The sequence below is a fragment of the Theobroma umbraticum genome, unplaced genomic scaffold (genome assembly GCF_002168275.2).
Source record: "Theobroma umbraticum cultivar Fairchild unplaced genomic scaffold, ASM216827v3 scaffold_81.0, whole genome shotgun sequence".
In the NCBI taxonomy this organism is placed as follows: Eukaryota; Viridiplantae; Streptophyta; class Magnoliopsida; order Malvales; family Malvaceae; genus Theobroma; species Theobroma umbraticum.
The window spans coordinates 485,223-512,408 of NW_018397268.1; the positions used below are offsets into that span (position 1 = coordinate 485,223).

At 37.0% G+C, this 27,186-nt stretch overlaps 6 protein-coding genes across 6 annotated transcripts; 4 read left to right on the forward strand and 2 right to left on the reverse strand.

The window, feature by feature from the left end:
- The first annotated feature begins 390 nt into the window (after nucleotides 1-390).
- Nucleotides 391-1,163, forward strand: MOP10 (Pollen Ole e 1 allergen and extensin family protein). The gene has a single exon (XM_021439672.2). The coding sequence runs from the start codon at nucleotides 476-478 to the stop codon at nucleotides 1,004-1,006; it is 531 nt and encodes a 176-aa protein (XP_021295347.1). The 5' UTR covers nucleotides 391-475; the 3' UTR covers nucleotides 1,007-1,163.
- A 61-nt stretch (nucleotides 1,164-1,224) lies between these two features.
- Nucleotides 1,225-3,676, reverse strand: LOC110424944 (Mad3/BUB1 homology region 1). Its single transcript, XM_021439669.2, has 5 exons — nucleotides 3,476-3,676; nucleotides 3,249-3,393; nucleotides 2,997-3,154; nucleotides 2,564-2,648; nucleotides 1,225-2,480 (listed from the first exon to the last, which is right to left on the reverse strand). Exons 1-5 carry the CDS (start codon nucleotides 3,574-3,576, stop codon nucleotides 1,389-1,391), a joined length of 1,581 nt encoding a protein of 526 aa, XP_021295344.1. The 5' UTR covers nucleotides 3,577-3,676; the 3' UTR covers nucleotides 1,225-1,388.
- A 1,261-nt stretch (nucleotides 3,677-4,937) lies between these two features.
- Nucleotides 4,938-8,353, forward strand: LOC110425145 (Outer membrane OMP85 family protein). The gene is made up of 4 exons (XM_021439963.2): nucleotides 4,938-5,560; nucleotides 6,205-6,690; nucleotides 6,887-7,387; nucleotides 7,871-8,353. The coding sequence occupies exons 1-4, from the start codon at nucleotides 5,012-5,014 to the stop codon at nucleotides 7,952-7,954; spliced, it is 1,620 nt and encodes a 539-aa protein (XP_021295638.1). The 5' UTR covers nucleotides 4,938-5,011; the 3' UTR covers nucleotides 7,955-8,353.
- Nucleotides 8,354-11,531: 3,178 nt separating this feature from the next.
- Nucleotides 11,532-13,434, forward strand: LOC110425564 (Homeodomain-like superfamily protein). The gene is made up of 5 exons (XM_021440474.1): nucleotides 11,532-11,889; nucleotides 12,058-12,134; nucleotides 12,251-12,287; nucleotides 12,411-12,522; nucleotides 12,667-13,434. Exons 1-5 carry the CDS (start codon nucleotides 11,607-11,609, stop codon nucleotides 13,310-13,312), a joined length of 1,155 nt encoding a protein of 384 aa, XP_021296149.1. The 5' UTR covers nucleotides 11,532-11,606; the 3' UTR covers nucleotides 13,313-13,434.
- Nucleotides 13,435-15,062: 1,628 nt separating this feature from the next.
- UGP3 (UDP-glucose pyrophosphorylase 3) lies at nucleotides 15,063-21,682 on the forward strand. The gene is given in 19 exon segments (XM_021440577.2): nucleotides 15,063-15,481; nucleotides 15,484-15,561; nucleotides 15,564-15,954; nucleotides 16,847-17,027; nucleotides 17,112-17,261; nucleotides 17,409-17,570; nucleotides 17,669-17,841; nucleotides 17,933-17,999; nucleotides 18,276-18,442; nucleotides 18,634-18,792; nucleotides 19,008-19,099; nucleotides 19,187-19,281; nucleotides 19,547-19,624; nucleotides 19,863-19,958; nucleotides 20,182-20,256; nucleotides 20,337-20,428; nucleotides 20,513-20,675; nucleotides 20,875-20,935; nucleotides 21,283-21,682. Coding segments are annotated over 19 exon segments (2,628 nt in total). The 5' UTR covers nucleotides 15,063-15,246; the 3' UTR covers nucleotides 21,396-21,682.
- A 215-nt stretch (nucleotides 21,683-21,897) lies between these two features.
- LOC110425635 (U-box domain-containing protein 1-like) lies at nucleotides 21,898-23,967 on the reverse strand. The gene has a single exon (XM_021440578.2). It carries the CDS (start codon nucleotides 23,965-23,967, stop codon nucleotides 21,898-21,900), a length of 2,070 nt encoding a protein of 689 aa, XP_021296253.2.
- Between the last annotated feature and the right edge of the window lie 3,219 nt (nucleotides 23,968-27,186).

Genomic DNA, 27,186 nt, shown 5'->3' on the forward strand with positions numbered 1-27,186 from the left:
TAGAAACAAAAATTACAAAATATTATGTGAAAAAACTTAAAATCACGAAGATTATAAGTGGAATTCACCCGAAATTAGAATCGGAAAAAGGGATTTTCAAAGGAATCATACATTTCGAACTCTAAAAACTTACCCAACAACCAATTCCATTGATTTCCAGACAGACTTCAAAATGTCGCCAACCCCTAGGGTAAGCCACTATATATGAAGTTTGAAAGCCTAAGTTTAGGCACCGCCCAATTTTCCAAGGCTAAGGCTTTGGATGTGATTGTATTTCATTGTTGATGGGAAAGTGGCCTTCACGTAAACAAATAGACAATGCAATAAGAGAAGGTTGACTATACTTAGTAGCCTCCACGTCCTTCAAAACTTTCCCTATATATACCACCCAATGGCAGTGCCCCTCCATCCTGCAATTCACATAGCTTTTTAACGTTAATCTTCTCTCCCAGCTCCAGGCCGATATCCCTGCAAAATGGCTAGCGGGCACCTGGCGGTTTTTATCTCATCGCTGTTGCTGCTCCCTCTGGCCTTCCCCTCCATAGCTGCTGCTTATGGAGACAACCCGCAAGGGAAGAAAACTGAGGTAGTTGTGGAAGGAGTGGTCTACTGCCAGAGCTGTGATAACTATGGATCATGGTCCTTGTCGAAAGCAGAACCGATCGCTTCAGCTAAAGTTAGTGTCATATGCAGAAACGACATGGACCAAGTTAGCTTCTACAAGGCTTTTGAAACAGACGGGAACGGCTACTTCTTTGCTGAGCTCAAAGGGTTCCAAATGAGCCATCCTGTCTTGGACCATCCCCTCCAATCTTGCCGAGTCAAGCTCGTTTCATCACCTCTCGAGAACTGCAACCTCCTGTCTAACGTTAACTACGGGCTCAATGGCTCTCCACTTCGTTACGAAAACAAGAGACTGGACCGAAAGGATTACGAGGTTGTGGTCTATGCTGCAGGTCCCTTGGCTTTCCGACCAGCTCATTGCCCTGCCCCAACCAACTATTAATGTCGCTGCTGATCATCTTTCGACCTGGATTAAGTTTTCATTTTGATTTGGATTCTTGTTTTTTCTGATCAGTTTATATTGGTAAATCGTTCTATTTCTTGAATAAATTGAACTCTGCTGCCACGCAGCATGCTGTTTTTGCTGCCGCAATTTTTCAGTTTTTTGTGTATGATTCTCAAGCATGATGGAATTTACATTGGGTTGAGCTCCAACAGAAATCAAAGTAAATAGGAAATGGGGTACATTTCAAAAAATTGTCACACGAAGAAACAAGATGGAAATTCCATCTACTCCATGGTTGTTACATCTCAAATACATGTGCCAGGTCAGGATAAAGGCTCAGGCAAATCCACCATGGCAATCTATCCAAACTTTCTTTCTTCTAGAAGTCCAGTGGCATTCCAAACATCTTATTTATATCATCCAGTGCTTCTTTTGTAAACACAGTTGGCTCAAATAAATCACAATCACTTAACTTGGCGGATGATTTTGAAGTGGGCAGGTGTTCTTGATTTTCCAATTCATCATCAGGAAGTATAGAAAACCCACCAACATCTTGATTCTTATTAACTGGGGCTTTTTCCTGCTTCTTTCTCTTTGCCCTTACAAAATCTATTGGCTTCCCAAACATGCTGTTGATATCTTGCATAGCCTCCTTCAAGTTAATGGTGGGATCGACTAAGCCATGGTGGCAAACGTTTTCTACCACTGGCTCATCTGAAATGGTCGAACCAACAAATCTGTGAACCACTGTATCCTCTCTAAGCTTTGGTCGTCGCAAACTTTGTGCATCAACATCATCTGAACTTTCAGGTGAATCATTAGGACAGGGAAACACAAACATATTTAGATGTGAAGCAGATGACACAGAATCCCCTTTCGAATTTTGAACCTCAATCTGTTCTAAGTTATCTTTCTCATCATTTCCTTCCCCAGCCTCACTATCTTCTTCATCATCAACATATATTTTAAATGAATCCTCCTGAGCCTGACAAGTTCGAGCTTTACCCTTTTGCCCCTTTTCCTCAGGTTGAATTGATGAGTTGATTCCACTATCCAAATTTTCATCAAACACCCTAAATCCAGAGTTCAAACTACAATCTTCTTTCTGTTGCCTTCGGTGTGATCTCCTCCCAATAGGAGCTGTCTCCAAAGGCTCTCGAAACATGCTGTTAATTGCATTCATTGCCTCCTTCATGTTTATTGTAGGATCCACCAGTCCATGATGGCAGGCATCTTCTGCCTCAGATTTACCAACAATAGCGGTATCAACAAACTTCACCACAACCGTATCATCATTCCGAATTCTCCTTGGTTCATCCAACTCTCTTTCCGTTAAAGCTCTCTTCTTCGATATACCATCATGTAATGCTGAAGACCTCTTATGCTTATCCTCAACTATGCATATGCCTTCACTGTTTTCTTTTGACTGGCTGCATTGGAGAGGCCTCCTAGCAGTTTTCCCTTCCTGGCGCTGCAGCACACCAGCAGCACAGTCAGACTGTGGGAAAAAGACAATGAAAACAAGCACACTAGGTAAGCAAACAAAAGGGTTACCTGGATTTTCTTCTTCCTATGTCTCTCCATTCGATTCAGGAATTGCTCATATGATTTTTGCAACTCATCAACTGGTTCTGCAAGGCTTTTCAACAAATGATAGAACTAAATCAAGCACTAGTTTGAGTTTCCAAAACGCATGCAACATCAATAATTACATATTTCATGCAATGTTGGAATTGAAACATTTGTTGCGGTTGAGTTAGAAAAATTGCACAGACTGAAGTATGACCAATTGATCTCACCAAAACACCTAAACTTTAAGTATAATCAAGTAATAAGAAGGTGAAATCAGTAAGTACATAAACTAAGCTTAATATCCATGATTAGTTACATGTTTCAAAAACAAGCTTCCACACTTAGCAAAACAATTGGATTGACAGATTATTCATATTAATTATCAAAAGCTGCTAGCAAACTGAAGAAAACTTACTTTTGAACACCCAAATGGTACATTGTCTCAGCCTCATCAAATTTCTTGATCTTCTCATAGTAAAGAGCATATGCCTGGTAGTACAAAGACCGTTTTGTCCCTATGTGATTCATCTCCATTCTTCTCAGCAGCAACCTCGGTTCATCCACAAAATCCATCTGCTCACCAAAACAAACCAACCCAGAAACCAAATAATTATAAGTTTCCAAACAAATGAAAAATGAAGAATGCATTCGTTAGTCAGTAAGTTACCAACTGTAACCAAACGCGGAGGTACCGTAAATCGTTACGGTAACGGCGATCGGATTCGAATGTTTGGGTGCATTTCTGCAAAAATCGAGGTAGCTTCTCGTTCAAAATCTCAGGTGGAAGTGACGCTTTCATTTTCTTAATCCCTCTGTGAAAAAAAGTTTGAGTTCATGTAAATGATTTGAACATCAAAAGAAAAAAGAAAAGAAGCTAATCGAGAGAGAGAGTACCGAAGCCATGGGAGAAGAGGGTCTTTGCCGGAGTAAGATTTGATCTCGGATATTACTGAAGAGAAGACATTGCTGTACATTGTCTCGTTCTTCTCTGCCATTTTTCTTTCTTTGGACAGATCGAGAGTGGAAAATGGAGTTTGCCAATGGAAAAAGGTTTCGGGCTGTGATCTTTTGAATTTATGTTATGGCACCAATCGGGTCGGTTCCGTATTGGATCTCGGATCTGAATCATGGGTCCTTTAGAAGAGGAATGATTAATGACCGAGTGACACGTGTTGATATCACTGCCGTTCTTTCCTTTTTCTTATTGATTATATAGTAGGTTACAGCCCTTTTCTTTTTCTTTTTAAATGAAGCATTGATCCAATTTCTAATAAAGAAAATATTCAATTTTTTTTTATAATTTGCATGATCACTAAATTTATAATTTTTAAATATTATCATGTTTAGTGAAATTACGCCTATGTTTCTTTAATCCTATAATCTTACTTTTAAGTTTTAATAATTTAAAAGTTTCAAATTCGGATTAAATCGATCCATTAACTTATTTTTAAGAAAATAAGACAATGAAAGAGCTCATTTAGTAATTCACCTTGATTTTATGAATTCATGAAGAGTGATAAATAATTTCATATAAAAAATTAATCGAAAGCGGAAATAATAAAAAATGAGTAAATGAAATTCTAGATTCATAACGAATAGCCTAAAGGTAATTGCACGGTTAGACAAATCTCTCCATTTATTTAAAAATGTCAAATAAATCTTCTTTTTTCATAAAAATAAATTAAAGTACATCAAAATGAAACAATCTCCTAATGAATTTGTTAAAATCTAGTTTAAATATCAAATAATTTTCATACATAACACCAATTTGCTCAATGCCAATCAAATTCTTTGAAAAGGGATATAAAATGTCCAAAATAAACTTAAAAAATACAGAAACAAATCGAAATTCACAAATTTAATAAGAAGAGGCGTGCTATACTTGAAATTAGATAAAGAAATCGAAGAAATTTAGAGATATTTCAATTGAAAAACTTAAAATAAATTAGTAATTTTTTAAATAATAATGATTGAATGATTACTTAAAATTCTTAACACTTTCATTGAAAAATTTTCATTTTAATGGTTTTTAAAATAAATTATCAAACATATTGAAAAAAAATTAAATCATTAAAAATATAAAATCCATTAATTTGAAAATTTTCAATTATTTATCAAACATACCAATTTTTTTAACAATAATCATCAATTATTTACCAATAACTAATAATTCATCTCTTATTTGCAATTAAATTCTGATAACTTGCAATTGTTTACAATCGTGTGTAGTTCATAACTTTAAAATGACTCAATCCACAAAAAAAAAATATTTGTGAACAAAAAGGAAATACAAAAGAGTAAGGGGGTATCTTAGCAAAAACAACATCCCTGGAGTACACTTTAGCATCTAAAACCTCAGCACCGCCACCCTCTTCCTCGCTTCACAGTTCTACGAAGTCGCAGGTTGGTTATTCTCCTTTTCCGTTTACAATGTCAAACCCGGATCCGAAACCCGACTCGACTCCACCTAATTCGAAACCCGACCCTGAACGCCCAAAACCTTTCAAAACCAATGACATCGAAGAAGAAGAAGAAGACGAAGACGACGAAAGCGAGCTCGAAGATGATGAGAACCAAAGCGACGACGTATTCGGAGAACCGAACCGCCCTAAACCGCAAGCACGGGAGGCTCGATTCCGTGCGGAGAAACTCAAAATGGACTCGCTGCTACAGCGAATGCAGAGCGGTCCCGTTTCCCTCCGAGTCCACGACGTGATCATCAAAGGGAACACGAAAACTAAGGACCACATCATTGAAGCCGAGACCGAGGAGTTGAAGAGCGTCGGCTCAATGCAAGAGCTCTTAAAAGCGTCACAATTGGTGAATTTGCGGCTCCAAGCGCTTGAAGTTTTCGATTCAGTGAAAATCACGCTCGATTCGGGCCCGCCGGAACTGCCCGGAACTGCTAACGTGATTATCGAGGTTGTCGAGACAGCGAGCCCGCTTTCGGGACAGATTGGAGCTTATACGAAAGCAGAGGTAAACCATTTTTTTCAGCTGATTTTTGAATGTTTACTTCTCTGTAATTTGATTGTTCCATTTTTGTATGTTTGGTTGCTGAGAAATTTAGCGGAAAACTGTTGCGATGTGGTTTTTGTAGACATGAGTTAAATGGAGTTCACGAAAAGTTGGAATGCGAATAAATAGTTTGAATTTGATATGCTGAAATGAAAATGCGCTATTAGATTTTGTGCTGAAAATTTGTATCGTGAAAGCTGTATTCTAATATGTAGAATGTCGCGAGTTACAGGATTCGCATGGCTTAAGAATTGATCTTTATGATATCTATTGAATAAAGCTGCATATATGCAATTCTACCTCCCAAATATTTTTAACTGTCAAGTATGATTTGCAGGATTTTGTTGTGTATGAGTAAAATTTGTGCCATGCTTCATACACAGATTTGCTTAGATATTCCATGGCACTCTACCTGCTTACAGAGTTAGTTTAGTTATGATTTGGTCATTACATGTAACTATAAACAAGTATATGTGATTGTAATATTTACACTGACTTTGACATGGAAAGTTCTGTTGCTTATGCCCTTTGATCCCTCATTTTTGTGAATTTATAAGCATACTATCTCAAGTGTTGTTTTCTAAAATTGTACAATGCTGTTATAGGCTAGATCTTCTACGGTGGAAGGATCGCTCAAGTACAAAAATCCGTTTGGTTATGGGGATCTTTGGGATGGTTCATTGGCATACGGCTGTGATCACTCTGCAGAGGTAAGTGCTGGCTTGTATTTGCCCAGATTCAAAGGACTGGTAACTCCTGTCACAGCACGAGCATTCTTACTATCCCAAGATTGGCTGAAGTTTTCTTCTTACAAAGAGCGATCTTTGGGCCTCTCTCTTGGCCTGTTTTCTACTACACATCATGATGTGGCATACAACCTTGCATGGCGAATGTTGACTGATCCATCACAAATGTCATCAAGGTCCATAAGGAGGCAGCTTGGACATAATTTACTTTCTTCTTTGAAGTATACATTTAAATTTGATAGGAGAAATTCAACTCTGAGGCCAACCCGGGGTTATGCTTTTGTTTCTACCACTCAGATTGGTGGCCTTGCACCTGATAGTCGGAGCTTAAGATTTTTGCGGCAGGTGTGTATTACATGTGCTTTTCTTTTGCCCCACCTTTTTTGCTGCATTTCTTTTTGAAGTTTTTAGAAGCATTCTTTTTTATTTTTTTTGTCTCACAATCATGCATTTGTACTTGTGTGGTAGAATTGCTGTTTTATTCTTTGTTTTGTCATTTTTTTCTGTTTATTCACTTTAGTTTTCTTTCCATATATGACAGGAATTTGATCTTCGTTACGCTGTTCCTCTTGGATTTTATCGTGCGGCTCTTAATTTTGGGATTTCTGGTGGTGTTGTCTTTCCATGGGGAAATGGGTTCTTGAGTAGGCCATCATCCCTGCCAGAGAGATTCTTCTTAGGTGGCAACATATCTCCAGTTTGCACTGTTGGAGGGCCAACGGCATTATGGGGATTTAAGACAAGGGGATTGGGTCCAACAGAGCCAAGAAGACAGGTTAATGATGAAAACGCTGATCCTTCTGGAGTAGATTTTCTTGGAGGAGACCTTGCTGTTACTGCTTTGGCAGACCTGTCTTTTGATCTTCCATTTAGGTGGTTTAGAGAAAAAGGAATCCATGCTCATGTTTTTGCATGTACTGGTAATGTTGCCAAGTTAACAGAGAATGAGTATCGAAATTTCTCTGTTCAGAAGTTTGTAGATTCACTCCGAAGTTCTGTAGGAGTTGGACTTGTTGTCCCTACAAGTTTATTCCGCATGGAGGTTTGCTCTCTCTCTCTCTCCAATTATTTTCAATCTAAGCTATTGAGAGCTTTTGAGATGTTTTATTTTCTATATTTTTTTTTGTATAATCTTATTGATAATCTAACTAGGACTTTTGTATTCCCTGATTGATCGAAGATTTTTGATAATCTTATTGGGTAGGATTTGTTTCTCCCTGAATTCCACACTTCATATAGACACTACTCAAAGATTGCAAACCGTGATAGATCTCTGACTCTGGTTGTTAAGGGAGTCAATGTCGTTTTAGTCCTTTTGCTTTTTTCAACTGTTTTGAATGTGTTAAGTTTCTTGATGAGAAAAGATATGGTGGGATTGAGTAGATTTCTATGTTAGCACTCCAGTTCAAATGGGACCGATTACATTTAATTTTGGCTTCTTGCTTTCCATTTTGTTCATTACGTTTGACAAGTCTTGGGACTGGCATTTTGTAGCTAACATGATTTTTCCTCCATTCTGGAACAGCTTAACTACTGCTATATACTGAAGAAGTTTGATCATGATCGGGCAAAAACTGGCTTTTGGCTTACCTTCTCTGGTGCATCATAGAATTTTGGACTTGATATAGGTGTCCGGCACCGTTGAGGCAACACTTAAAGCCTGTCATTCAGGCAATTGGGTTTTCCCGTACCTCGGAAATTCTGCTTCACTCCTCGGCATAGTTGTTTTGGAGTATCGTTGATTTTTTCTGTTGTCAAGTGTAGTTTTCACATTTATTTGGACAAAGTTCAGAAGGCTCACTTTTCCAGCTCAAGAGTATAAGAAAATAATGGTATTTGAGTTACCAGTGTACTTATAGCATCCCACAAAATCAGGGAACTTTCTATTCTCATCTCAAAAATTGTTTATTTTGAGCATCTGATTATTTATTGATTACGAGAAGACATTTTCCTGGAATACAAATTTTGACTGCTTATATTGTTACTCCAAATAATTGCTTCAATGGCTTCTTGAAAATCCAAGGCTAAACTTTTGAATTGGTGCAGTACTATGATGCATGAAACTTACAAGATTATTTATGGATTGGGGTTTACTTTCATTACCCTTTTGTTTGATATTTGTCAATACATTTTTATTTGCTGTTTACATGTGTAGAGTTATCTATAAATCGTAACTCATATTTATGAACGGTGATTAAAAGCATATTAAAAAATAATAAATTAAAAAATAGTGGTGGGGAGTTGGATTCAGTGATTACTTGATATGAGGAAAAAATACTTAAAAAGCATATTGAAAAGTAATGGACGGAATCGGATTAGATTATGTTTTTACATGAGTCGAGAATGTGATTTTTACACTTGGAATTATTTGGACTGTGCACAAAGCTCAACTCAAAAGGATTAGGGCCCTAGCTAAATATATTTAGGTGTTTGGGTTTAGGTTAATTTATCAGAATTGGGCTTTTTCTTAATTCAGGTCCACTTTGAATTTAACCCAATGGCCAATGCCTTTCAAAAGACCATAATTGGCATTAGGGTCAAACATTAGGGTGGACTTTACAGATTGGGAAATTGAAGCACAATCTGTCATACCAAAACCTTTCTATATTAACGTTCATAAGCCAACCAAGCCAGCGAGGCTTTTGTTCAAAATCGTGATTGACCTTTGATTTATTTATCGAAAAGGACTTATTCTTAATTAATTTTTTTAAAAAATGGAAAATATTAATTTTTTTATTCTACTTAATTCAATTTATTGATAATCACGAATTTTTTAAATATTAGATTTAACAAGATTATTTGTAAAGTTATTAATGAATTGAATGAAGGAAGGTCTTTATTTCTTATAAAATATACACATTTTCCCAACAAAAAGAAGGCTTAGGGTGAATTCCCACCAGCGAATGCGCAACAAATTGCGTTTGTTCCCCAATCTTGTTGAGTGGCCAAAACAAATACTAAATAGAACAAACTTGTGTTGAAAATCTGTCGATGGGAGAAATTCTAATACAACTATGCAGCAAAAGACATTCTATAAATTACTTGCACTTCCTTCACGCTTATCCCTTTCATGCCCTACCAAGACACAACTAATACAAGTCGGTTTCCTCGCGGAAAACATTTCTTGGACGGCTGTGATTTCTCCCACCAGGATGCCCGTGACTGTCAAGAACTTTTGAGCTAAGAAAGTTCGAAAGCCTTTCAGTTTTGTGGTTATCTGCCATTTTCAGGCAGGAAAAAGGCTCTTTCTTTTCATGCATGGAGGAAGAGAACACACACGAGTATGGAATTGGAATATAAGGTTTTTCATGCAGGCAAACAATTAATGCAATTCTCACCTAAACAGCCTTTTGTAAAAAGTACTCACTATCATGTGAATAACAGTAGGCTGCAGCTTCAAGTGTTGAATTGTTGATCAGTTTCATTCGGATCAGAAGAGTTTTACAGGATCCAGTTCATGACTTAATCTGCTTTTTTTACAATCTGTCTTGTCCAAACTTTTAGCTTTTGGGAGGGGAAGGGGAGTGGGGTTGGGAACTTGGGATCTGAATTCTAGTTTAACAGGCATAAATTGAGTGGTCCATGGCTGATGGCTCCATGCCATAGCCAGGAGGGAAGAAAGGCCAAGCTGACCCTTTGCTTTTGCCTAGCTGTAAGCAGCATACATGCAATGAAGGTCATCATTTTCTGCCTTCAGTTATCTCTCCAATTTCCCATTTCACAATCATTTTCCAAAGTTGTCTCTCTCAGACTTTCCCATAGGCCAAGTTCAGAATATGTCAATGACCCCAAGCCAAAGAGAGTGAGAGACCAAATTGAAAGAGAGATGATGGCATGAAAAGCCAGCCACATACCCGTAGCTGACAAGATCTTGAATTATTGTAATCTATTCATTCTAATAAGTATTTTCGATTTATCTTTTAATCATATTTTACAAAAAATTAACTCATTAAACTAAATTTCTACACGGTATTGACTCTTCTATCCTTCCCACTCCCTTCTAATTTTGGAGATGACTTTTCTTTCACTTCCAAGTAAAATCTTCATTGCCTTTATTCTAAACTACAAACATATAGTCAAATTGATCTTTTACATCAAAAAAACCTTAGCTTACATTCCCATTCCTCCAACATTCCCTTGTTTAGGTGGCACACCCCGAAGCAAGACCCCACCATGACGGTCCACACGTAGGGCATTTCATACGTTAATGGTTCGGTGAAGTGGGGTCAGGGTCATTGTTTCAGAATCTAAAGTAAGAAAGCCGAAGTGAAAGTCTCATAAAAAAGAGAACCATTTTTTTTTCCAAAGAAACCATTGACTCTGATGAGCTAGAATGGTGAATCAAGCTGAGTCTTCCAATGAGGGACAGGAAGACAAATCCGTGATTCTCGACGGAAAGACAGTGGCATATTTCTAAAGTTTTTGTGAGTGAAGTGACTGACAGGCCAGCACTTTCCTCTCTTTTTTGTTGCCTGATAGGACTAATTACTCCCATTGATTGATGAGAAACTATATGCCTTAACAACACGCATGCAAGGATAGCTCTCTCTCTCGGGTTTGCCTGCCTTATTTATGTCATCTTGTATTAGAGAAAGTCACGAGCTGTCAAGCCTAACCATTTCTTTTATAGAGCCAACAGTCCACAGGGTACTCGTTTACTGTGAATTTGTAGGGTCTGGCTTGGCCAAATCTAACCTTCAATTTCTAGTAGTATTTCCATAGATATACACCTCTTAGAATAATATATACAATTAATGGTCAATTAATTTCAAGTGAGGACAATGGTCTTCTTTTGGTAACTTGGCAGGATCTTAATTCTTGTTCTTATTATTAGTTTGTTGTGGTATCCATGATTTTTGCCCTTCACTTCCTTGTGATCATAGCCTATTTATTAATTATATTACTAATCATAATTATTATTTTATAAATACATGTCACTCTTTAATTAATATGCATCATGCATGGGTCATACAACTATAAAATAGCAGACTAAGAGAGAGGTATCTCTCCCTATATTTGTGAAGGAGCTAGGGTTGAACCTGTTGCTGCAAAGAAAGGTTCATATCTGTTGCATTCTAAAGCATAAAACCTCAACATATTCTCCCTCTTGCCTGATCTGAGGCGAGGAAAGCTGGTTGCAGACATTAAATTTTTTCAAGTCATTTTCCAGGCATGATCTCCCTGGATGACTTGAATCCCTAAACACTGCTGTTCTTTGATCATTTATACTTAGAGTTGCAAACAAAGACTTGCTAAAGATCATGATGGCAAGTGATAGTTTTGAAGATTCCGAGACGAGCCCGGACAACAACAACAACAACAAGGAAGGCTGCAGTGAAGATGAAGAGGAGGAGGTGAACAAGAGTAACAGCAAGGCAGCAAATGGAGAGAGCTCAAGCAATAGCTCAGTTGAAGAAAATGGGAAGAACTACGCGTCTGGATCTGTCCGGCGGTATAATCGTTCCAAGACACCCAGACTCCGGTGGACTCCTGATCTCCATCTTTGCTTCGTTCATGCAGTTGAAAGACTAGGAGGACAAGATAGTAAGTATTTGTATAAAAGCCAATGAAACCATGGATTTTTTTTTTCTTTTTTACTTGTGATGATGATATATAACCCTCTCAAAAAACCCAAATTTTTTTTTTCATGTTGTTATGTGTATAAGGAAATCCTACTAATTATATAGTATATAATCCAATTTGTTGGTGCAGGAGCAACACCCAAGTTGGTTCTTCAATTGATGAACATCAAAGGCCTTAGCATAGCTCATGTGAAGAGTCATCTACAGGTTTTTTGATCTTCCAAAGTTTCTTGGAACAAAAATTAAAGTTAATCATATATGATTTTTTTTCTCAAAGTTGATATATCTATATATTTTGACTTTTTCTGAATTTGTTTTGGTAGATGTACAGAAGCAAGAAGATTGATGACCCCAATCAAGGTAAGCTTAATTTATTCCATCAACAAACAGTACATAGATTTTAGCCTTAGGGTTTGTTTTCAAGGTGTCTTAGGGCTAGTTTTCTCTCTAATGAAAGTATATATATTTCCATATACATGGCAGCCATGACAGAGCAAGGGCTTCTGTTTGAAGGTGGAGATCACCCTACATACAAACTCAGCCACCTTCCCATACTGCGCAGTCTTGATAATCAGAGGCCTTCTTCAAGTTTTCGGTATAAAGAGCTGTTATATTTTTCCCTACTTTGAGGAAATCAGTATCATGTTTACGTTTTTTGAACTGAAAAATGGATTTTTTTTTTTGATTAAAAGAGGAAAAGGAAATGTGACTAAATTAGATGTTTTATCATCTTTTGAAGGTATGGTGATGTTTCGTGGAGAGGGAATGATCAAAAGGTCTATGGCTCTCATAGGGGAGGCAGTGCATTGGCATTGGATATAGCAACAAAAGGGCTTTACACTTCAGTCACAGAGAGATTGTTTGGAAGCTATAACAATAACTCACTTGGCATTAGTTCCCCAATGGCTGAATCTTGTGTCAGAGGGAAAGCTGCTTCAGGAAGAAGAACTCACCAACTGCTGGAAGAACTTCAATCTCTTCCCGGATCCTGGCAAACACAAACAAGGCCAAGCAGAATAGGTCCCATTACTTTCACAGCTCAGTTTCAGGAGAGAGTAACAGATCAAACTAGATGTCTGAGCAGCATCAACAATTCAAAGCAAAATAGCTGGAAAATGACTCAAGAATCCCAAGACAGACAGAAGAGGAAGACTGCGGATTCAAATCATGACCTGGATTTAAAGTTATCCCTGAAAATGACACCACCAAACATTAATGATGATGATGAATTTGAAAGGGATAGTTTGGAAGGATTTGCTAGTAGTTTGTCTCTTTCCTTATCTTCACCTTCATCATCTTCGAAGCTTAGCAGCTTGAAGGAAGGAAATGCTGATGGCAGAAAGCATGCAAGGACCATGGCAAGTACCCTGGATCTGACTCTATGAAAGAGACATTAAGTGATCAGATCTTGAAGTACTTGATCAATGAGACAATTCATAATCAATGTGGAATGAGACAATTCGTAATCAATGCGAATCGTTGCCAATGTTAACCTGAAAATGTATAAATATCAGTAACCGACTTGATCCTCTTTTGTTGTTAGTGCATGGATTTTCGAGAAAATATTGGATGAAATAATAATTTTAGCATTAGGATTAATTTGGGATTTAAGGACACTCTTTGCTTAACTAGAATTTACTTATAGGAAGAAATAAACCAAAAGACAATAACTCAGAATTGATCAAGAACCATGTCTGGAACTTAGCTAATTAATATATAGTAATTATCTCTGAAATTATGTTGAAAAAAGACATGTCTCAGAGAGAATATAGTATTTCTCAATGCTCAAGTTTTCTCTCACCCCTTCTGCCTCTATTGTATTATTGTTGGCAATCATTACAGGCAGATGTATTTGACAGGAAATTATAATGCAGTGATCTTACAAGAGAGTTACATCAAAATCAACATTATTCTATGCTTGTAGATATCTTGGGGGGCAGAAGATTTTTTCCTGAAGGGCTTTAGCATCTTAATTCAGAAATTAGTGTATGCATGGTTCTGTGTTCATCATAAATGCAAATGGGTTTCTATAGCTTTATGTGATGTGAGAGAGCCAGCTGTGAATGCATTTGCTCCTGCCTATGTACTAATTCATGCACTCATCAAATGAATATTTGTTACATTTCGATTTTAAAATTTTTTTAAAAGTAAATATATATATATATATATATTCTTGCAAAAGTTATAGTTTAAGCTTGGGATTGATTCTAAATTGCTCACTAAGGTTATAACATGTTGTATGTATCCTATGCCTCAGTTGCTCTTAAATTTCATTTTCTACATTGATGATGAAGAAGAAATTAATCTAAATAGAGAACACAAAGCTTATTTAAATAATGGAAAATATCCTGAAGATCCTAAAGGGAAAAAAATGGAAAAAGAAAAAAAGAAGCTTATAAGTAAACAAATTTTTTTTTAAAAAATAAAGGGTTGATTAAGTTATGCTTGTAGGAAATAAGTTCCACATGCTAACTTTGGTTGCAATTTTCTTTGGACTTCTCTTCAATCTCACTTCAATGTTTAATGGTTTTGTCACTTCCTGTTGCAATTTTTCTTATTATATGCCCAAAATTTGAGTAAATTATCAGTTCAAAAAAGGATTGAAACAAATCTTAATGCCACACAAGCAGATTAAGATCTTAAAAACCTTAAACACTTATTTCGATTAAGATTGAAAGCAAGAATGTTCCCAAGCCTTATTCTTATACCAATCCGTGACCTACCAAAGTCCAAATTTGTCTTAAAAACAGGCTTGAGACCTGAGGCTAAGCTCCAAAACTTTCTTGGTCTTTGGACTGAAAGAAGATGGCCCAAGGTTCCTTCGAGCAACCAAGTCTTGGATATGCCCCAAGGTTCAGCCAGGGACCAAGGCTAGGATATGCACCAAGGTTCGGCCCTGGAACCAAGCCTAGAACAAGCCGGAAAGGGCCCCCAAGGTTCACCACTTCACTTCCCAACAAGTGAAACACATGAACAGAACAAAGATTTTTTCCATCTCTTCGATCCCCACGTGCCATGCAAGTAACCAAAAAGGAAAAGAAAACCCAAGAAAATCACAAGAACCAATCGAAATTGAGCAAAAGATGAGGTTTTTCAACCCTTTCAGGACAAAACCGCACAACCTGACACGTACGGTTTTTTTTGACAGTTATTTTCCAAACCCCACACTTTCTGTTCAGTTCCCTGTTTCCCCCGCCGCGCAGGCTCCTCGGTATATGCTCCAGCATCTGTTCTTATCCTCCTGTCCTCTCTTCCCTGTCCCTCCCCCTCTCTTTTTCTGTTCTTTTCTTTTCTTTGTCATTTCTTTTCATTGTGAACGATGGCCAGCAGCACAAGAACTTCTTCTCTTCTTCTTCTTAATCATAAAAACAACCATTCTGTTTTCTCTTTAAACACAAAAAGACCTTCTCTTTTCCACTCTTTCCCTTCTGTTTCTCCCAGAATCCTCTTTCTCTGTCTCTTCTCTCTATCGCTCTCCTCTTCTCCACATCACCGCCACTTCCAGCAGCATCACACGCGTCTCCACAGCGGCTCTAAGTACGCGCCACCAGCACCGACTCCAACAATTTCCAGCAGGAAATCTCCCGCCTCAAAGTGCTGCGTTTGAAACTCTCAGCTTCAAAAACTCTAAAGCAGAACTCAAACTTCTCAACTCTGATTCGAAAGTCAAGCATTTTTTAAATACCCGAGGTTTTGAAAGGGTTTTAGGTTCGCTCTGTTTGGGATTAGACGAGTTGTTTCTGGTCAAATGTTTGGTTGCAGCTGGTCAAGAGCACGTGCTCGAAATGGGTTTTGGATTTGGAGAGAAAGGAGGGGATGGAGTGAGGAGTTCTGTCAAGACCGCGCTTTATGCTTTGGTGGAAATGATTGAGAAATGGGATGTGAATAATGGTGGTGTGAGAGAGGGTTTTGTGAAGAGTCCGAACGGTAACGTTTTGGAGGATGAGGACAGTGTGGACTTGAGAAAGTTGCTGAAGATTTTGGGAGAGATTGAGGAGTTTATGGTTGCATTGGAGGACTTTATTGGGTAAGTTTTTCTCTGCTCCTTCATGTATGTTTTTGCATTTTTGTTGGTGGAAGTGAAAATGTTGAGGAAAAAAGAATAGTTTATGGCCAATATGTAAGTAAAATGATGATTAAGTTTAGTTAAATCAGTGTTTTCCTTTCCTAGGTGGAAGGATTGGATTTTGAGGGAATCGAAAGCTGCCATTGTTCATAATCAGTGTTTTCCTTTGCTGTTTCCTTATGTTAATTGCAGCTTCATTTGTTCTGACTCTGTTTAAAAGCATTTTCACCTTGTATGCAAACTTTCCTTTTATAGCTGTGTATGTGTAGCAATCTGCTTAAATAGGATGTAAGCATAGTTTAGCTGTTTTGCATGAATTGATTTTCATACATCTCACTAGGATAAGAAATGTATACATAAGCTAACATTTAGGCTGCATTCTAGCTAAAGCATGAGATAATACAAAGAAAGGGCTCAATTGGTAACAGAAGAATCTGGCAGAGGTATTACCTTGAAGATTCTGGCAGAAATTACACCCTTCATGCTCTTGGAGAAGGCTTCTTAGCTCCGTGTCATTATCCTCTGCCTTTATTCTACTCCATAAATGGCTTGGGTCAAAATGACTTTCTTTTGAACTGTTCTATTTTCAGATCCCAAGGAAGACTTTGTTAATATTAAATGCAAAATCAAAATTCCCATCTTTGCCATTTCTTTTACATATCCTAATTGGGTGGGCAGAGGATTGAGTCATTTTCTTGACATAACTTTCCAGATATCTTTACTATATACGGAACTTATTTCATGATTGCTTGGTTGTTTTCCTCCTTATTTCTTCTTTTCACATATTTTCAGATAGTTCAATGTCATAAATTTTGGAATATTCTAAATAGTTTAAATAAAATACTTGCTGCAGATATCAGATAATGGTGCTGGAGCTTCTTGCCCGATCCTCACATGAAATGCAGACTACAAATCACTCCCAGCATGTACATGAATCAATGGAATGCCAGTTTTTGGAAATTCATGTGCCTACTGGATGTGACCTTTCTCAAAATACAGAATATGCATCTCAGGCAGCTTTATGGGGAATTGAGGTTAGTGGCGAGCGTGCCCTGTTCATGTAAATGAAAAGGATGTGCCACAAGTTTGCTTGAATAATAAGATCTTATCCTTTTTAGGGTTTGCCAGACTTAGGTGAAATATATCCTTTGGGAGGTTCAGCAGACAGGCTTGGATTGATTGATCCTGACACTGGTGAATGTCTTCCGGCTGCAATGCTTCCTTATTGTGGGAGGACATTATTGGAAGGTCTTATCAGAGATCTTCAGGTATGAGATCACTGTTGTAAAGCCTGAAACATTAGTTTATGTTTATGATGCTTCACGAAAAGATAACAGTTAAGTGATTCATTACTAGAAAACAAATTATAAGTACACACTTTATTTTGACATCATGTTTTATTTTGTAATTGCAAGGCTAGAGAGTTCCTGTACTTCAAGTTGTATGGAAAACAATGCATCACTCCTGTTGCAATCATGACAAGTTCAGCAAAGAACAACCATGAACATATTACTTCACTTTGTGAAAGACTTGGATGGTTTGGAAGAGGACGATCAAGTTTCCAACTCTTTGAACAGGTTTTGAGTTGACACTATGAAGATGCCTTCTACTGTCTCTTCTATTCCATTAAATAAATATTGTGGTTATTTTAGTAATTTGACTTCTAAATTGTCAGCCTCTAGTTCCGACTGTAAGCGCAGAGGACGGGCAATGGTTGGTCAGGAAACCATTTGTGCCTGTATGCAAGCCTGGTGGTCATGGTGTAATATGGAAACTTGCTTATGACAAAGGCATCTTTCAATGGTTTTATGATCATGGAAGGAAAGGTGCTACTGTTCGGCAAGTCAGGTTAACCATATTTACTATATATCAGAAATTATTTGCAAACATTATCATGTACCAGTTGCTGAATTTAAGATTTCCATGGGTGAGTTTGCAGTAATGTTGTGGCTGCTACAGATGTGACCCTCTTGGCATTAGCAGGGATTGGTTTACATCACGGAAAGGTAAGCTCATGTTGGAAACACTGATATAGTATGCTCTTCCTTTTGTGGGCCTAACAAAATCAGATTGAGGTAGAATGTGTCTGCTAATGTTTTCAAACGTTTTTCTTTCAATTTGCATGTTACAATCAAGGATAAGATCTCTAGGAGTTCTTTGATAAGTTTGATTAGGAAGTTTATTGCACATTTGAAGATACACATCTCTGGTCATATGCTGAGTTCATCTGGACCTAAGTCTTTTGATATCTAGCATTGTCATGCTGATTCTATTTGTAACAGAAACTGGGATTTGCTTCCTGCAAACGGAACTCAGGGGCTACAGAAGGTGTCAATGTTCTAATTGAGAAGAAGAACCTTGATGGGAAGTGGGCATATGGTTTGTCATGCATTGAATACACTGAGTTTGATAAGTTTGGAATCACAAGCGGACCTCCTTCACCTGATAGGTACACAGTAATTTTTGCTAAAATATGGTTATAAGCATGCAGATTTAATTTTGCCTTTTGATTTTCATTGTGCTTTTTAACATCAATATAATAGCTCTCCAGGTTATTGCATAATGTTTTTCATGTACATCTTTTTCTTCAAGAACTTACTGCAAGCAATAAAGTCAGAAATTTCTCTTCCTTGTGTCAAGTTTGCAGGCAGAGTTCCCTGCCAATACCAACATTCTTTATGTGGATCTACCTTCTGCTGAACTAGTTGGATCAACAAGAAGTGAAAGAAGTTTACCTGGTGTAGTATTAAATACAAAGAAGTCAGTTGTATATACGGATTATTTTGGAAACTGGCACAGGTAGTTAGCCTGTTTCTTTTGACAGGGGTAGCTAGTTTGTTTTTGATAAATTTTAACTTGCATTTCATATTTCACTGCCCTTGTTTGCACAATTGATTGAAGTATGCATCATGTTCCTTGTCAACTTTTTTGAAATTAATAACCAACGCTAGTATAACTATCAGTTTTTGCTGATGATGACCCTGGCACTAATGCTGACAACTTTCTACTTGCAGTGTCCGCGGTGGCAGGTTGGAGTGCACTATGCAAAACATTGCAGATAATTTTCTTAATACATATTCATCTAGATGTTACAAGGGTGTGGAAGGTATGGTATTGGCTAGGTTCGACTGTTGCTTCTCTTGTCCATCATGCGTTATCATCTGGTTAACATCACACCTACATATGTCTACAGATAAATTGGATACTTTTATTGTTTATAATGAAAGGAGAAGGGTTACATCATCTGCTAAGAAGAAAAGAAAACCTACAGACATGTCTCTCCACCAGGTAGTTTTCTGGATATTCTTCTTGTGCATCCTTGTTCTAGTATCAAATGAAACTGCTTCAGATTCAAATTTGGCTTTCTGGGAGATCAGATGCTCAATATCATTTATTTTTTGTGTATCTTCCTATATTAATTAGTGGCTTTCTTGTTCTCGCTCTCCTGATTTATTATTTGAATTCCTTTTGGTTCATTTGAGCATACTCACCTCATGCTGTTAAGTTAATTTTGGTTTCTCCAACAGTAATATAAGTATGAGTTATTGTGCAGACTCCTGATGGTTCACTGTTGGATATCATGCGGAATGCCTATGATCTTCTTTCGCACTGTGATATTGATCTTCCTGAGGTATTTCCTATAAGAGTTCTTGCAATATTACTGCCCAAATCAGTTTCAGTTGAATGACATGGATTGTCACCATGTAGTAGATCTGCTTATTATTTAGTAGTTATGTTCATTATGATGTGCAAGAAATTGTTAAAATTTTCCAGTATTTGTGTAAAAAATAAAAATCAAACCTCGCCATAAGTGGTGAATGTCCTATTCAAGTGTATTGAGCTATAGTGTTCTCTTTCATATTATGCAGGTTGAAGGTAATGATAAGTATGTAGACTCTGGACCACCATTTCTCATCTCTCTTCATCCCGCACTTGGCCCACTTTGGGAGGTCACTAGACAGAAAGTAAGTATATTCAGGCTTTTGCTAGACTCAAAAGTTTTTGCTGTTAATGCTTCTTTTTGCCGTTTTGGTGTAATTGTTCTGGGACTTTGTAGATAGAAGATCATAAATCCATTTCAGCCAAAACTTGTTGTTAACTTTCAAAAGTTCCAGAATTAAAGGTGTAATGCTAATCATCAATGCATCATATTTTGGAGTAATAATGATGTTTTCTTTGCCTTCTCAGTTTAGTGGGGGTTCCATTTCAAAGGGCTCAGAATTACAAATAGAGGTTGCAGAGTTCTTATGGAGAAATGTTCAGGTTATAATCTCTTGACATATGGTTTAACTAATGCATGCTAGATCATTATCTTTTATGCTGATATGGTTTGTTTCTTCCAGCTTGAAGGGAGCATGATTATTGCAGCTGAAAACATTATGGGCTCAACTAGTGTTGATGAAAATGGTGAACCAACACTACAATATGGGCACAGGTTTGATATTGCATGCTTTTCCAAGAATCTTCAAAGATGATATCAAACAAATTCTCAGGTTCAAAAGTGAGTTCATCTATGCAGGTATGGAAGATGTAAATTACGTAATGTAAAGGTGCTGAATGATGGAATTGACTGGAGTTCTGGAGATAATGTATATTGGAAGCATGATGTTCGTCGTTTTGAGGCACTTAAGGTCATACTTCATGGAAATGCTGAGTTTGAGGCCAGCAATGTTGCCATACAGGTTGTATGAGATAACAGTCTCAATATTTAGCTTTATGTTGCATTCCAGGAATGATATAACGAATCCAATCAGTTCTTTCTTTGTATGGTTCCAAGCACCTTAAACTTCATCATGGCATGCATTGACTCATGCACACACGTACATATAGGCAGCTGCCATTCTTGGATCCATGCAGTGAATAATTTTTCCTTCTATACAGGGAAATCAAGTATTTGAAGTTCCAGATGGCCACAGATTGAAGATCACTTCTGGAGATCCAGGTTTTTATACCTCAATATGTCTTGCTTCTTTACTTCCTAGAATGCCTAATTAGAGCTCACTTACTTTTATTGTTGTTATTAGGTTTTTAGTTTCAGATTTGTCCTGTCAATCTTCCCCTCGAGGGATGTAGAAATTACGCGATTGGGGACTTCTTTGGTCTCCTATAATTATAATTCAATCACCTTCTATTTTTAGTATCTGTAAATTTTCGGAAACTTGGTTATAGTTTTAGTTTATTACTATCTATCATCTAACAAATAAGTTTGCTGTTATGCTTCTAGAATTTCCTCCAATTTGATACAAATTTTTTATCGTTAATTCATCTGTAGTATTTTGTCTATTTCAGGTCTAGCTCTTCAGTTGGACCCCTTACCACAGAATCTGATGGATAGAGGAAGCTGGTTCTGGAAATACAATATCAATGGCTCTCACATTTTGTTGGAATTAATAGAGTTGTGAAATAATAGCCAGATGCTTACCCTTGCTTTTATGTGAATCATGGTTCACGAATGCTGAGCTTCGACCTCTCTGATTCTGATTGGTTGAACATAAGTTTAACCTTTTCTGGACTAGGATGTTTCATTATAGTAAATTGAATTCGAGTCATCTAGAAAGTTATGAAGTCCCGGCCATAGTTCTTTGCATATAATTCTTTTTTATTGTAGTTACATTACTCATGTAACTTACAATGTAAAAGAACAGTGTAAAAGTCCCAGCAATGGAATCTGTATCTATGTTTATCAAAATTCTTGTATTCATATTCCATCTGCTAGTAATAAAAGACATTGAAAGTAATATTATGAGGATCAGAAGCAGATTATTATCCTTTATTGCAAACTGGCCTATCATGAAGGTGATTTAAAGCTGAATGATGAGATTCATTTACAGTACGACTGTTACACTTTCTTTCTTTCTTTTGTCCAAATCCACAAATTTACACTCTCTAGATGTTGGTGACATGCTATCCGACTGGATTGTGAGATTTGGAGCAGCACCTGTTGAGCAATCTAAGCAGTGCATCAGCCTTTCTTCGCGCTTTCAAAGAGCCATCAGCAGCCAAACTTTGAAGGGAAGGAATACTTCGCGGATTGATCAACAGGCGTCTGGCAACTTCCTCTCCTCCATCTTTGCACAACCCCAGCAAAAGTGTTATAGAGTTCTCCTTCCCTTTGGCTGATCCAAATCTCAAGAGATCAATGAGAAGAGGCACCAAAACTCTGCTCTTCTTTATAGCTTCAAGCCCTTCAGGGCAGCTCAGAAGTAGAGCCAGCACTCCCAAGGCATCATCAGTTACGCCTGCCTTGTCATCCATCAACAATTCAACGAGCAAAGGGACTGTCTCAGCAGCAATGATGCTTGCTTTGTTAGCATTATAAAGTGCAAGGTTGAATATTGCAGTTGCAGCATCCCTTTTGGCAACTGTTGTTCCTTCTCTCAAGAGCCCAACCAGGGCCAGAATTGTTCTCGGTCGAGGCCCAATTGCCATCTTGAAGTCATCTATCATTGACAGGCTAAATATTGTTGCTGCTGCGTTTCCTCTTGCGTCCATGGTTTTTCCTGATTCCAAAACTTCAACTATGTTGTCAATTGCTCCAGCTGCCATTATTAAGACCTTGTTGTTATCAAAAATGGAAAGATTGAGCAAGGCAGTGACAGCATTTTCCTGGATTCTCGGATCATTGGAACTTAGCAACGTCACAAGAAATGGTATAGCTCCTGCCTCTGCAATTATCCTGCGATTATCCATGCCAGTTTTCGCAAGCAACCGCAGCTCATAAGCTGCTTGCCTTTGGATATCGGGGGACCCCATTACTAACTTCCCCACTAAAAACTCAGCTGTCATTTTGACAGCATCTATTGCCACTTTCGTCGCAGAAATGTGATCAATGGCTTTCTCACAGGCTTTTTGCTCGCTATTACTTCTCTCCAACTCTGATGTATTTGAAGATGAACATTCTGTAAATGGGATATTGTTCTCTCGGCACCATTGGTGCACTAGACTCTTGAGTGCATAGTTGGGTATCAAGGCCATGTGAATTAACCTCTGCCCACTTTTCGGACATGTGTGATGTCCTGTGTTGATCCATTGAGCTATTGAATTTCGTTCGTATGTATGCCCAGATGCTACGATCACTGGATCTTTCATCAGGTCAAGCGAAATCGGGCAACGAAATTCATCGGGGATATTTGAAGACATTGACTGAGAAGATGAAGACTGATCAAGATTTCTGTTTATGGAACCACATAACTGGTTGATGTCTTCTTTGTTCTTCTCACATTCTTCACTACTAGAGAAAATCATGGATTTGGAATATGAAACAAAGGATATGAGATTGTTTATGTTGGAAACTACAAACAGTCCTCCTGTACCTGCCTGTTTCAGTGCTTCTGCCTCTAGCTTTGATATCTCTTCCTCATAATCCAGTGGACTTCTCAACCCAATGCTGCTCAAAACTTCTTTCACTGTTTCAATGTCAACGAACCGTTGGTTCTTCCTGTTCTTTCCATTGTTAGAGGCCATTACTTGGAGAAGCTCTTCCCTTGTTTGAACCTCCCTGGGGTCTACATACAATTCAGCCCTTTTCGCCTGCTTGTGAAGCAGCTCAACTTGCTCTTTGATATCTGTCGTTATATTTAGCAAACTCAGAGGTAGAATGTCGAGTGCCCTCCCCATCTCCTTCACTATCACATAGAATTGATTGGAAATGAGCTCTGTCTGTATCAGGCCCCAAAGAGAGCTACCATCCTTGCACCCTTCGATCAAAACTTTCACTCTCCGGATCACAGAGAAAAGCTCAGTAAGACACAAGACTAGAGATGGAGGGAGCGGGCTGTTTATTTCCTGAATCTCTTCAAACAAAGATGAAAGGAGCTTGATCCTCCTCATCATGGTTGAAATGTTCCTAACCTCTACATAAGGAAGCTTTTCCATTGAAGCTACTTCATTAGATACATGAATCAAGGACTGCAACAAAGACCCAGATGACAAGAATCCCGAGGACGCCATCACAGGAGGGAGAGCCAATTCCATGACTGAATTTCTCTCCTAGAGTGAGTCAGTTCCTGAAGCAGTTTGCCACCATTTTTTACATGCCAAAGGTTTTATCACAAAGTTAGGTAACGTTGAACAAACTTCTCGATTATCATTCTTTGCATGGAAATCTTGACTGCTTCTCTTTGTACATTTAACAGAAAAAGACAACAGGGTGGATGCCAGCAGGTGAACCATGGACTTCCAGGCTGCTGCCACTTGGAGGACTTCCCTGGTTCAAAGGGTTAGTTATATTCCCCGCCAGTTTTATATTCAAAAAACACTGAATTATTTAACCAGTCTTGTCAACTTTTCTGTTTGGTAGCTTCCTAGACTAGTTTCTGGCAAATATTTTATTTTTTTGTCATTTTTAGACTGTTTTACCGAAGAATTGTTTAGCTTTTCAACTTCTTTTTTTTAAGCTTGCATCCATTTGACTGGTTGAATGATGTATGATTTTTTTATTTAAAAAATAAAATTTATCTTTATCCCTATAGAACAATGCAGGATCATGGGAGACACTTTCATCTCAGTAATAGTTGATCACCACACCCCATTTCCATTGCTTGATTCAGATTGTGTTATGTTCTGAAACTGATTTGGTTTCTTATTGGTGTAGGTAATAATCTGAAACATTCTTAGATTTGACATCTCATGTGTGCCTAATAGTTAATAATTGTAAACAATCAAAGTCAAATCTTCGATAATCGAAACTTTCAACTACTATACATTTACAACGTAGTAATTTCTTGCAAGAAATAACAATTTTTTTTTAAAATTGTAATATTTCTGGCCAAATTTTTTTTAAAAAAAAAACACGATTAAAAATATTTCATTAGACATAAAAAATCTTAATTATTGTTTAAATATTTTATATTTTATTCGAAAATATCATTTTAGGGATAAGAATTATTCAAGAATGTTAAAAACTATCTATTGTTTCTTCATCGGTTGTAAAGTTGAATTCAATTCATACGACTTGAAAAATTGAAACTTCCAAGTCAAAAAGCCTAAGCCAAATCTTTTTGATCTAGCCTTCCCTTGAATTCAGCAGTCAGATGAGAAAAGGGTTTAACTCCAAGGCGAAACAGCGTTAAAGCCAAATCCCGCTTGTGCTTTTTCTCTTACAATAGACTAGGTCACCAACTGAATTTGGCACGTTCTGTTTGGCTTACTTGCGTCAGAGGAAACATTTCTTTAATCAGCACTCTTACTACATTTTCAACTCTTCGCTTTATTCTACTTCACAATATCTGATCTAAGGCATCGGCCAGCAACAGTATGTAGGACAACTTGCATGAGTGTTACAACATCAACGTTGAAAACGACACAATCATATGTACTCAATGTTCCTGTTCCAAGGCATTTGATTAACACTATTTCCGTTTTTAAATACTCGCCTTTCTTCGATTTTTACGAAAATTCACATAAAAAATTCGATTTAAATATATTTTCTATTAAATTTCTTTTAAAAAAATTATAATATAAATATGTGGATGCTCTTTAATATGAAAAAAATTAAAAAAAATTATGAAAAACCAATTTATAATATATAAAAAAATAACAAACGTCTAAAAGCAATGCATCCGTTGTAAGAATTCGGCGTGTTAACTTTTTTGAGAAAACATTTTACTCATCTAATTATATTATTGTTAATTCGTTATACTGTATATACATATATAATTTAAATATTCAAAGGTAATTAAAGACAAATAACCCAAAAACTCTATAAATTTACCAATGTATGAATTTTTAATCTTTGGCTAATATTAGCATACGAGGCTGTCCATATATGCAAAGAATATGCCAAAAACATCAATAATTATTTTACTCAATTATTTTAAAGAGTCTCTCCACTTTTTTCTAAAAAAAAAATTGTGTGCGAATTGACATGACCTTACAAGGGAAAAAAAGTGAGGCTTCAAGATGGCCCTTTTTCTAATGCTTTGATGTATTTGGTAAGCCTTAGTTTGTAATTTTTGTTAACTTTATGCTTTGCCACATGGAGAACATCATTGTCATCATAGTCATAAAATCTTATAAGCAACAACAACCACCATTTTTTCTTTACTAGCTAATTCCATGCAATATAAATAATAATGTCAATAAAAAAAATCAATTTCCTCACAAAAAATAAATAACATGTAATAAGATAATCTTTTATCGTAATCAAACGAGTCAGAAAAATTAATTGTTGATCAACCTAATACCAATTAATATTTTTTTATCTAAATAACATATGACATGGACAGTTAACGTGTCAACCATGTTAATCGTTACATGATTATACTAACTCATATGTCATGTAAACATAAAATGATAGCTGTGAGATTTAATAATAGTTAATTTTTTTTTATACATTTAAAGTCTTGTTTGAATGTAAATTAAAGTTTAAAAATACGTTTTAGTTAAAGAATGGCTAAGTAGAGGAATTTTTTTAATTATTTATGTTGAAATTCTAATTTTATTATTTACTATGTTTATAAGAATGATATAAAGTATTGATTAAGAGTAGTACATACTAAAATTTTCTTGGATTCTTCATTGGATGAAATTATTTGCAAGTCCCATCTCAAGATCTAGACAATAAAACCATAAGAGATTTCAATGCTAATACTTTTGAAGGTGAAAGAGCTATGCTTCTTTCTCCTCCTTCATTAGTGTTGTGGGCTCTCACAAGTCAAACGTTTGGAAAGGTGGTGATGATGGGTCTAATCAATTGCAAGAATGAATAGTGGAGGTGGAGCAACACCAAAGTCAATCTACAGTCTCCCACACACAATCATTTTACAACCCGAACCAATAGTGGAGCCTTTCCTTCTATCCTCTCCATATCAATCAACAATTCTTTTGGGCCGGCCCATTCCCCCCCGCCCCCAGTCCCCTCTCTCTTTTCGTTCTTTCTGCTGGAAACGCAAGCCTTTTTCGCGTGTCGATCACAGTCCGTTTGATATCGGGACCCATACCCATCGGACGGATCGTGTCGTAACCCATATTAGCCTTTGGTTTTGTATTAAGTTAGGTTTCATTGTTTTTAGAGAGAAAACGACAAGCATTAAAACAAGTGGGCTCTTTGGGAGGAGCATTATCATCTCTCTCTCTCTCTTTCCTCCTTTCCCTACCACACAATTTGTTTGAAGTGACAACTTTCTAACTCATTTCTCGAAACTTTGATTGGTAATAGAAAAATAAAATATAAATTCTGATTTTCAATATTTA